Here is an 11892-nt window from a genome sequence, read left to right as displayed (position 1 = left end):
AAATGTATTTTCAAAAATGTATCACATGCCTTATTAATTCCCAAATACTATCCAGAGATACCAGTAGATGCACCGGCATGCATGAATAATTTAATAATCAACTCAAACGTTTTTTGCCTTTAATGATGCTGTATTTTGCCATCTGTCTACAGGCACATTTCACCATGTTTTATTAATGAGAGAAAATACCTATATAATAGGCCTACATTTCCCCTCAAGTGTACTGATTTATTTTCTACAAAACATAATGATTATACTGTGTCTGTCCAATCCAGTAGTTAGTAAAGTATAGAAGACCAGGGCTAGTTGTCACAAGGGCTATAACTTTAAAGATTGTGAGTAAAAATGTATATGTGTATATATATATATATATATATATATATATATATATATATATATATATATATATATATATATATATATATACATACAGGGTTGGGAGGTTTCTTTTGAAATGTATTCCACTATAAATTACAGAATACAAGTAAAATGTAATTTGTAACGTATTCCGTTAAATTACTCAAGGTCAGTCTAAGCACTTTTGATTACTTCTTCAGCACTGGTAGATTTTATTCACATGTTTTGACTATAAAAACTTGCGAGAGGGAGAGAGACGCACATGGCCGCTGTGTGTGTCTCTTATGTTTTATGTTGTTTTAAGTTGAGTTTTTGTCATAAAATATTTATGTTGGTTGTTCTGCTGGTTCCTGCCTCTTCCTTACCCATCCCATACCCATTACATTGGCGCCGAAACCCGGGAAGGAGGAGGGATGTGCTGTCGTGGAGTCCTCGCTTCTGCCGTCAACCAGGGGAGGAGCCATGGCTGTCTGCCGGAGAATGAAGTAGTCGCTGCTGGCTGCCAGGATTCGGAGGAACTGCTGCCATCCGCTAGGGGTCGGAGGACTCACTGCTGTCTGCCCGGGGAGGACCAGGCGACGGAAGGACCACCGAGAGGACCACCGGCTGGCCGAATGGCCGGAAGGGCCACGTCTTCCCTCCAAAGATGTGTGGGGGTTGGGGGGCTAGGTCAGCCTGGCCTGAATCGGGTGGGGGAGGAGTATGACGAGGAGGAGGGTGTGGCCGGGCCGTGAGTTTTGACTTGTTTTGACTATAAAAACTCTGCCAGTACAGTAAGACAAAATACCCATGTTAAAAATACATTCTCTGAAAAACCTAAATATCTTATGCAGTGTTGTTTCTAAAACAAGATAAATCAAACAGATCTTGTTTTAAGGATTTTTTTATATTTTTACAGGAAAACAATAAAAAAATGTATCAACAATCTAGACACAGTGCAATTAATGAAACAACGAAATTTTTTAAACCTGAAGCTCTTATTAACTTGACACAGTGTCTAAAAATGTGCCAGTCCTCCGTGAGACACTGAAGAAACAGCGAGACGCGGTGCAGCATATGGATGTTCGTCCAGGAAAACAGTGGAAAAACAGAGCAGACGCAGGCAAAAATATGATCCATGTGAACAGCCCCAAACTCATCCATTTGTGCGTATCTGTGAGTGAGAGCACATGCACGAAAAAGTTTCAGACGGCCTATATATTTTTCATAAATTACTAACCCTTACTTCTAACACGAACCGCTCTAAGAGCGCTGACAACAGCATATTCGCTTGTGTACCCAGAACAACATGTCACACCTCAAGCATTTTTTGCGGAGCTTTCCTACCAGGCGGGATCCCCCATGAAGCCTGGGGCCCCACGCAATTGCGTGATTTACGTGGGGGTTAAAACCGCTACTGCTCCGCACACCACTTCGTAAATGAGGGCGCTCCATCTGACTTCAATCCCCTTAAAATAATTTGCCTGCCAATCATAATATTGGTCAGAACCCAATTCTTTATGTGTAATCCCCCAAATTTATGACTCCCCCATTGCCCAAAATACAGAGTCTGGGGCAGAATGAAATTCAAGTCCCCAAAACGTCACTTATAAAACTCTGAACCTTCAACCAAAATTCTTGGATCTTAACACACCCCCAAAACACATGGGTTGTGTCTCATTCTTCTGATTGGCATCGCCAGCAGGTGGGTGTGTCTTTAAGACCAAGCCTATGCAATCTAGTGGGGGTCCAGCAGAATCTACAAAGTTTCTTTTAATACATTTCAGGTTGGGGCAGGATGTCATATGTATTTATATACATTATGTTTTAATTTTATACAATTTATTAACTACAATTTCCGTTTGCCAAAACAACTAATAATTTGACATTTATAGGCTATCTATCTATCTATCTATCTATCTATCTATCTATCTATCTATCTATCTATCTATCTATCTATCTATCTATCTATCTATCTATCTATCTATCTATCTATCTATCTATCTATCATCTCCCTGCCTGCCTGTCTGTGTATCATCAATGAGGAAATTAAATGCATGTTTTTATTGACAAACAGTTATGATCATTTACATAACAATGGTATGTCACAACTCACTATGCAAAGTATGCCAATTTCCTAAAAGTATAAGAGAGAGAGAAAGAAAAAAGCAAAAACAGGTATGAGATGATCACATAAATAACTTAAAAGCTTCACCTAGTGTGTTTTGCTATTTTTTCTAACCATGAAATAACTCAAGAAAATGTTTATTTTCTATCTTAAAGATATTGTGTTTTCCTTTAACCCTTTTTACTCATGCATATGGTAATTTCCCCATAATTATTTTATATTAGGTATTGCAGACATACCAAACAGCATCAAAGATGCCTTCGGAGGGCACTTCGAAGGGAGAACAATCAGGATAGCCTGTTGTATGGTCATTCCAATAGAATTTTCTATATAAATTACTTAAAAAGTGAATTCTAAATGACCGTTATTTTTGAGCTCCTCAAAGCATTCACAGTGGATGGTAAAGTCCTGTAAGGGAATAGGACACAGGGACGATCACTTCCGAATGGAACGCACACACGTTGGCTGTATCTCGTTTGGAAGGCTGCATCCTCCGGAGGTCGCACTTGTCGGCCACATAAGTCATCGAGGCTGTCTCGTTTCAGAAGAAAAAAAAAAGAGTATTATTCATTTATTGTTATTTTCTTCTTTGTATTAGATGACACTGTACATATTGTTGTTATATTTGTACAGTCTTATTTACAATTTTGTTACAGAAGTGTATATTATGATTGTTATCTTTGTATTGTTTGTATGCATAAATAAAAAAAAAATTAAAAAAAGAGTAGGACACTTCGAATGCGACCTTCTTTCACAGGATTTCGGAGGATGCATGAGGTGTATCCTTCGTGGGCACTCATAACCCACAATTATTTCCTGGAAAAGTCAAAGAAATTATGCCAATTTGCCTGTAAACATATATAAATGTTCATACGCAAGGAATGTTAATTCCCAAGTTGAAGTACCTCAGGAGACGGGTGCAGATATATAATATGTATAATTATATTAATTAAAAGTACACCTGTAAAATCTATTTTATTTTATCTTTACATCATTATAACTCTCTAAAAATGTTCCTCATGCATTCCCTTCCAGAGGGACATTGTTCCCTTCTCAATCAAAGCACTATCGCTTTTTAAACATCGTTGCTGTCATAGCAACCATGTTACGTTCTGGTTCCGTATGAACTCTCGTTTAAACGAGGCTTGTTTAAAGGAGGACACTCGGTACACTGCAGCCTTCTAAGGACGCGTCCTACCTAGCACGCAGCCTTCGAAACGAGACACAGCCAGTGTTTGCAGAATGTGCAGGCCGTGCGCACAGCGTGGTGGGTGGGGCAGGAGGTGTCGTCCATGAGCGTGCCGTGCGCAAACCGCGTGTGGCGCAGCGCTGTGAGGAGGAACCGAAAATAAACAGCAACGAGTCACGTCGTCGAGGTGAGTTCCCTTAAAGGAAGAAAATACGACATTTACACGATGCTTATAGTGTGGTGACATCGTCATGTTGGCGGAGAGTGTCTCCGCTATCTTGAAATGCCAGAGATGTGATTTGTGACGGTAATCGTTGAGGTTGAATGTGTTCAGAAAGGTACAGAAGTGAAATTTTCTGACGGCGCACTTTGGCCTACTGCGACAGGCTGCGAGCGGGAAAATCACGCAATTCCATCAAACTATCGCTCTATTTCAATGATTTTTGAATTTAGCGAATGCAATTTATCTCCGACCACATGCACGTAGCTGAAGGATAGATATAATGTCGTCGTGGGACTGGATGCGCTCCCTAAGTGTGAGAGATGGTCTGTGGAAACCAGCGTGATGGATGGACCGGGTGAGTGGACAGGCCAAACAGTGCTGAAGACTACTGCTGATCTGTATCAGGTTTTCATGTTACAATTTATATCGCTACGTGTATGTACAGATTATTGATCTACCCTATCAGAGTTGTTTAATAGTTCGATCAAATTGAAAGACACATACAACATGTAATGAATGTGGATGATCAGGCCAGAGTTTCGTGAGTTGATGCATAATGGCTGTCACAAAACTTTGTGAGTTGCCTACCTAGACTGCATTTTTGGCATCATATAATCTTTTTTCCTCGAACGCGTTTATGAAGCCACTACACATTCCAGTTGAATTTTTGTACGCTCCTATGATGCCTCAAAATATTTATATTGCACGCATTAACGCGCCTGATCAATGCCCCAAAGCATTTCAATTAAACATTCGAATGCGCCTGATGTCCGAAAACATCAGTCTTTACCGTTCACTCCGCGACCATTTTTGGAACGCTCCCGGGGAGCTATTTTTCTATGTAAACAAGCGGCATGTCAGTGCAGCTCCTATCTACTTGAATGGGGAAAGACCGAAATCTCCAAAACGGTGGGTTACGATTACGATCAAATAACATATGTCAAACCAGCAGTAAAATCTGTTTTAACTGGGATCACAAATTGTGCTGCTTTACCTCAGATTACGCTAAAAAAGAAAATGTCCCGTCTTGTGTAGCTAATGCGCATACACGTTCTCGAGTTGCTTGACTGGCCATCTTTTGTGTTTAAAATGTGATTGGCTCTTTTACTTGAAGGCGGAACTTCCTTTCAACATCTGTTGTCGTTGAGCGTGCCAATTTCTCCCATTCTTATTAATAGAAGTGTCCCATCTCTGCTGAATAGTCTCTGGAAAACATTCAAATTAAACAGCTAAATGCGCCAATGATGCTAATCATTCAATTCAAATGCATCCAGTGAGCCAAAACAGTTGATGAACGTGCTTATGATGATCAAAAACATTTGAATCATCAGCAGGCTGATGATGCCTAAATCAGGTTAAAGGGAAGATTGTATTGCGTGTGCCAAAAATGTGTCCTGTATTGGCAATTCACTAGGTTCTGAGACATTTTCACTGCATTTGTCTTACTACGATTTTTTTATGGGTAAACGTCCTTTTTTATATGAACTGTAACAAGTGATAGGTAGTTGGGAATGTGGTTCACCAACTCAAGGCCTAGTTTGTGCTATAGCTCTTTAGTAAAATTCACTTATGACTTTGTTGTTAATGTATTGTATTACAACCTATTTCTGCATACTGGATTTGTTTAATGACATTATTAGCTTTTTAAGATTAGTTTAGTTTGACACTTAGATCTTAACAATCAGCCAACTTGTTTTTAAAGCCCCCTTTTCATTGAGGACCACCTTCTGGGTGTCTGTTGATTGATTGAATATCTAATATTGTTTGACAACTGTGTGCTACATTCAGTACTCTTTGTATGTCGGTTATTCCCACACATTCCATGCCAGCTTTTTTCTATAGCTTACATGTATTTTTCTTCTGCTTCAGTCGTTGGGTGCAGTCAGAGGCTATGAGCAGCAACGAGTGTTTTGGGTGCGGCCGAACAGGCCACTGGATCAAGAACTGTCCAAATGCAGGGCGTGGACGTGGCAAGGGCCGCGGCAGGGGAAAAGGTGAGAGCCGAGTTGAATTAGTACATTTTATTTATTCATTGTATGAATTGTATATATGAATAACATTTCTCTCATCTCCCTTCAGATCTTTTCTGCTATCGTTGTGGAGAACCAGGCCACGTTGCGAGGGATTGTGAGAGGACTGAGGATGGTAAGGACAACTATAACATACACATTTATTAGAGGCTGCTGAATGCTCTTTGAATGTTAACATGTTTCAAAAATAAATATACAATTGTATACAAAAACATTGGCCCATCTCCAACTGTGGTTTTTGTTCCCAGCTCAGAAAACTGGATGGGATGGTTATGTTTTAGGTTAGTTGTATTGCCACTTTTCGTTGCCACTGTTTTTAAACAAAGTCGACATACCGGCTCGTTCACGTTAATGGGATCTCCTCTCTCATTCGTCTTAAAGCCTAAATGTTCCCACACCGGAGCTGTGGAATGCGGCTTTGAAACCAAGTCCATTTAGACTTATTCTTCCAAACTTTCTGGCTGGAATTATGCAGTTGTCGGGAAAAACACCTATTAAAACATCTATTGGCCACGAGTAATATGTAATCTTCACCTGTCGCTGTCCTGTGTTTGTGGAGCTGCCTAAGCCGCACCCGACACAGAAAAGACGAGAGGACAGAAGCAGCGTGACTGGCTAAAATGTTGGAGACATTTATTCTTATGTACACAAGCATGAATGTAAATACAATGGGCAATATTGACGCCAGCAAAAATTATCGCGGTCATGTCTCTATATCGTACGATAAGTTGATAGCATAATTATCGTCTCAGGCCTATGCAAAACCATTAGTTTTATGCTGTAAAACAGATCAAACTTTATTTATTTTTTGTTCACTCATTTTTTTAATTGTAAGTGACACGAAATACCACATTTTCAGATGTGTCCTGAGGCATTACGTGGTATAATGCATCTATGTTTTAAATATTATTCTGTAATTATTACACATGGATTTTTATTACCTTATTAATTGAGTGAATACATGAAATACTCACATTTTTACCTGTAAATTTGTCACACAACGGGACCATTTACAATGAACTAGTGAATGCTCAAAGGGGATAACATTTTCTTTGAAAAACGTAGAATAAATGGCAAACAGGTACAAGACTTTAAACATACCCTTTCTCTTATGTGCATGCAAGTTTTTTTTGTTACCTAAAATCTTGTTATAAAAAGTTAACTGACTTGTCTTACATCATCTTAAAAGATGTTCTGTTCATGTGTTTCAGCTTGCTACAACTGTGGCAGGGGTGGCCACATTTCCAGGGATTGCAAGGAACCCAAGAAGGAGAGGGAGCAGGTCTGCTACAACTGTGGCAAAGCCGGCCACATGGCCCGTGACTGTGACCATGCCAACGAGCAGAAGTGCTACTCCTGTGGTGGCTTTGGACACATTCAGAAAGGCTGTGAGAAAGTCAAGTGCTACAGGTAAACAAGAGAAAGAGTTGGAGAGTTTTCCTGGAAACAGTTGTATCACCTAGTCTCATTAGATAAAGAGTGATGTTGAAAATCGCTGTGCCTGATTGTTCGTCTTGTTCCTCTCAGGTGCGGCGAGATCGGCCATGTTGCTGTACAGTGCAGCAAGGCGAGCGAGGTCAACTGCTACAACTGCGGAAAATCTGGCCATGTGGCGAAAGAATGCACCATCGAGGCCACCGCTTAATCCTGTTTCCTTGCTCGCCCCTCCTTTTTCTGATTGATGGTTGTATTATTTTCTCTGAATCCTCTTCACTGGCCAATGGTTGGCAGATAGAGGCTATTCCCAGGCCAGTGAGCTCTTGACATGAAAAAGGAGGAAAGGGGTGGAAAAAAGGCTTTCCACTTACTGCATTTAATACAAAAAAATGTTTGTTTAGTTTGGTAGAGGTGTTATGTATAATGCTTTGTTAAAGAACCCCCTTTCCATGCCACTGGTGAACAGGGATGTGTGAGTTGAGTGGAAGAACGTGTGTCGGGTAGGCCTCTAGAGGCATGTGGAAAGTTGCCTCGGAGAGATCGGAAAACATACAAATCAAGGAAGTGTTAGCTTCTGAATGATTTGCATTTTTTTGTTTCATCAATGAGACTGAGTTAGCTTACGAGTGATTGACCTGGAAAAGCAGACAGGACATAAACCGTCAGTCAGGTCTATCCAGGCCAAACCAGCAGTACGCAGCTATGTGGAGAAAAAAAAATACCGTTATCTGTAAAATAACACAAACAACTTTATAGCACATTCTGGAAACATCATGTAATAACAGGTTCTGAAAATGATAGCCTTTGTAAAACATTGGTTGTTTGATCATTTAGAGCAGCTATTATGTTTAAAACCTAGTTTATTATCCCAAGATGGAGTTTTGGTCGTTCTACCCAAGGTAAAAAACTTAAATAAAATAACAGTAAAACATGGGGAAAAAAGCTCATAAATCAGATTTGGAGTTAGAAGAAAGGTGAATATTTTCACAGAAATCAAAATGTTATTTTTGTACATCACTTAGACTACTCTAAAAGAAAACTATCATTTGCTTGTACTCAGTTTAAGTCAGAAGGTAAATGCAATTGAAGTTCTAGGACATAGAAATGTAATTTTAAACTGTCAATAAAACTGGAGGAGGAAGGGTTGTTAAGACTGAAGTTTCTTTTCTGTGCCGTCTCGTTTTCTTCTTTCAAAATTGTTATCTTAATGGTTTTCCCTGGGAATAAACACAATTATCATTATTTTGTTTTATGTTTTCATGTTCCGCATACAGTGTTTCAAATAGATTTGAATGCTCCATATTTTTTGTCTCAGTGTAGGATTAGAAAGGTTCATTAAGAGGTGTGTATACTTTTTGGGGGGGTCTGGCTCCTTCCACTAAGCAAAAAGTAATGTGCCAAATTGGCATCTGATGGTACTATTCTTGGCAAGCTGGGATCAGTTTCAGTTCTGAGCATTCTCAGTAATATTCCGATGTAAATATAGCCAACCTATAAAAAGCCTGATCTGTCATTCTTGTGTGCTGGTCACAGCTGTCATTACATTATTTTTCTTTTCAAATATATCAGTTTTTCCAAAGAATTAATCAACCAAAAATTTTAATTCTCATAATTTACTCACCCTCACGCCATCCTTGATGTGTATGACTTTCTTCTGCTGAACAAAAAAGATTGTTTTAGAACTTTAGCGCTCTAATGGGTGCCAAAAGAATTTACCACTATCCCTTTAACACAATTTGACTTCGTGAAATGTATATTTTTACAGTAATGCATAAAGTTTTACACTGAACGAAATGAGTTAAATTATATATTTTTAGTTTAATCATTTTTATAATAACTAAGTCTTTGCCATAGAAATCTTCTCTGGTGTTAAGCTAAAAATGACCCGAGTCATTTTGATTGTTGAGATGACATTTGAACAAACATGACTACTTTGCTGATGACACTTTAAGCAACATTTAAAAAAAAAAGAAAGCCAAAAGAGCTCTTTGAAAACTAAAACCTGCTAGTCTACTGAATGCCCAATTTAGTTTCCTAATGTAGACCCACCTATTCTTAGAGCATGCTCCTTCCACCCGTAGTGCTAGTGTCTTCTAGGGTTAGAGATATCAACCCTTAATCCGCCCTTGCTAGGGTTACAGTTATTAATACTTTCTTTTTTACATTCCTATTCTAATATGTAAACTAAACACTATCTTTTCATCTCTCTGTAAGGAGAAATAGGTCCTTATCTCAATACTGTTGCGAGAAGCGACAAAAGGGATGACTCGTTTGCTGTGAATTGTGACCAGTGTAGATGGAGGAAGAGATCATGGGTCCCTGAGGAATGTGGTTTGCTGTGGCTGCCTTTAGTTCACAGGGTACTTTGTCTCCTACTTTACTTAGATGGGAGGTTGGAATGGCTCTATCCAATTAATTAGCTGGTCAATATATGCCATGTGAAAATGCAGTGAAAACTCAACATCTGATATCTTGTAAGACTCCACAGTAGGCGTTGGCTAAGGGTCAGTCATGTGAATTGAGCAATTGTTCCTCTTTTTGCTAGAGTATATCGTCCATATATCCCTGATGCATAATCTGCTAGAAATCTGCATTGCTGTGCATTCCTCTTTTTGGGGGTTCCAAGGTAGGTGCGGACTTTAAACATGCCTACAAAACACACCTTAAAAAAAAAAATACAAAAAAAAACTTTTTGGAACCGGATATAGATTGTAGCTCAGAAAGTAGATGTGTTCCAATGTCAAGTAGTGATGATTGGCCACAATGTGTTTTCAATGAAGCTGTATCACCAGATTTCAAATAAGATTGCACTTATTTGTACCCAACTTATTGCAATGTTTTAACTGTCAAAAGTATGGACATCTAATCTAATGGCTGTAAAAACATACACATCTGCAACTGTGGTAAGGAAGACCATTATAAGGAGAGTTGTCAAAAACAATCCAAGTGCTGTAATTGTAGAGGATGTCATTCAGCTGCATCAAAAGAATGCCCCACGTGAGTCAAGGAGAATGACATACAGAGGATCAGATGTACTAAGAAGAACAAAAAATGGTGACTGTCCCTACTTGTACACTGAATAAAGTATTTACCTCTGTTGTCAAAAAAGCTATGAGAACAGTGGATTGCCAGCCAGATCTCACCTGGATGCATACAGACATACCCCAAACAATTAACAATAATAAACTAAAATATTGTATAGATAACATGCCTTATGTCTTCTAAATGATGGATTACATATTTATTTACACCCAGGGCATGGAACATACTCAGCCTAAGTTATTTTTAGACCTCTCGTGGAAAGTTTGGCATGAACTCCGTGTAAGTGACAACTTTCCACTCATTTTAACCATCAAAGGAAGAGAAGAAACAAGTGTACAATTCTGAGAACATCTTGAAACTGCTTGTAGATGGCTTTCATGGTTTGATAAGTGCACAAAAACTGTAAAAGAGAGAAAAAAGCTGAAAGACTCTTTTCCAGTCATCCAATTACTTAAAATCATATTCAACTCAAAAGAGGTTGAGCACAAACAAAAAGAACAATAAATGAAGCAAAAAAGGAAAGCTGGAGAAGATTCGTGTCCAGCTTTCAGCAAGCACTCCATCATATAAACTCTGGAATCTGATATGCTGGATGAGGGGCAAGAACATTGGTCCACAAATTCAACATATCAAACATCAAGATTCACCCTTAACTTCAAAACAAGAAATTGCAAACATTTGAAAAGAATTAATCAATTGAAAACTGCCTTCCAAATAATCCAAGCTCAACAAGAGAAGAGAAAGTGTTCTATATATAACACTGATTCGCTCAAAGCTGGACTATGGACGTATAGTCTATGGCTCAGCCAGAAAATCATACATTTGACTTTTGGATACCATACACCACCAAGGTACTATACGACTGGCTTTGGAGGGTTTCGGAACATCACCGATCAAAAGTCTATATGAAGAGGCTAATGAGCTTTCTTTGGAAAATAGATGCCTGAAGCTGGCTTAACAATACACAATCAAACTTAACACAAATAAAGAAAATCCGGCCTATCCAGCAGTTCTTTCACAACTTAATGTATTAAAAAAATATATATATATTACATTCGCCCACTTGGTCTACACATTAAACCTCATCTGGGGAATTTAAAGGTGGATTTAAACATTTTGAAACAGAAGCACTTCTGCTAAATTTCTCTGTGGGATCTCAGAAAACCAAACATCCTTCTGGATTTAACAAGAAACAAAAAGTCAAAAACTCATTCAAATGATTATCACCAACTACTTCTGGATGGTAGGCAAATATTCCCATTACATATTCCACTTTATACAGATGGATCTACATGTATATCTGAAAATCATGTGTCTGCAGCTTTTGCGACAAATCATTTACGTCAGAGTGTACACATTCCTGACCATAGCTAAATTTTCACTGCAGCGGCCAATGCTCTACTGTTGGCAATGAAGTTCATTGAGACTGCACAACAACAGGATATTTAAATTATTTCTGGATCAAAATCCTGTCTTGAAGCACTAGAATCTATTAAAACTGATCACT

The 11892-nt window shown here is 38.7% G+C and overlaps 1 protein-coding gene across 1 annotated transcript; it reads left to right on the top strand.

The window, feature by feature from the left end:
* The first annotated feature begins 3897 nt into the window (after nucleotides 1-3897).
* On the top strand, nucleotides 3898-7687 carry cnbpb (CCHC-type zinc finger, nucleic acid binding protein b). The gene is made up of 5 exons (XM_052111933.1): nucleotides 3898-4231; nucleotides 5746-5870; nucleotides 5956-6021; nucleotides 7118-7316; nucleotides 7434-7687. The coding sequence occupies exons 1-5, from the start codon at nucleotides 4197-4199 to the stop codon at nucleotides 7549-7551; spliced, it is 543 nt and encodes a 180-aa protein (XP_051967893.1). The 5' UTR covers nucleotides 3898-4196; the 3' UTR covers nucleotides 7552-7687.
* The last annotated feature ends 4205 nt before the right edge of the window (nucleotides 7688-11892 follow it).

Source organism: Xyrauchen texanus, chromosome 39 (genome assembly GCF_025860055.1).
Source record: "Xyrauchen texanus isolate HMW12.3.18 chromosome 39, RBS_HiC_50CHRs, whole genome shotgun sequence".
NCBI lineage: Eukaryota > Metazoa > Chordata > Actinopteri > Cypriniformes > Catostomidae > Xyrauchen > Xyrauchen texanus.
The sequence above is the reverse complement of the archived record's forward strand: the minus strand, read 5'-3'. Positions and strand labels throughout refer to the sequence as shown.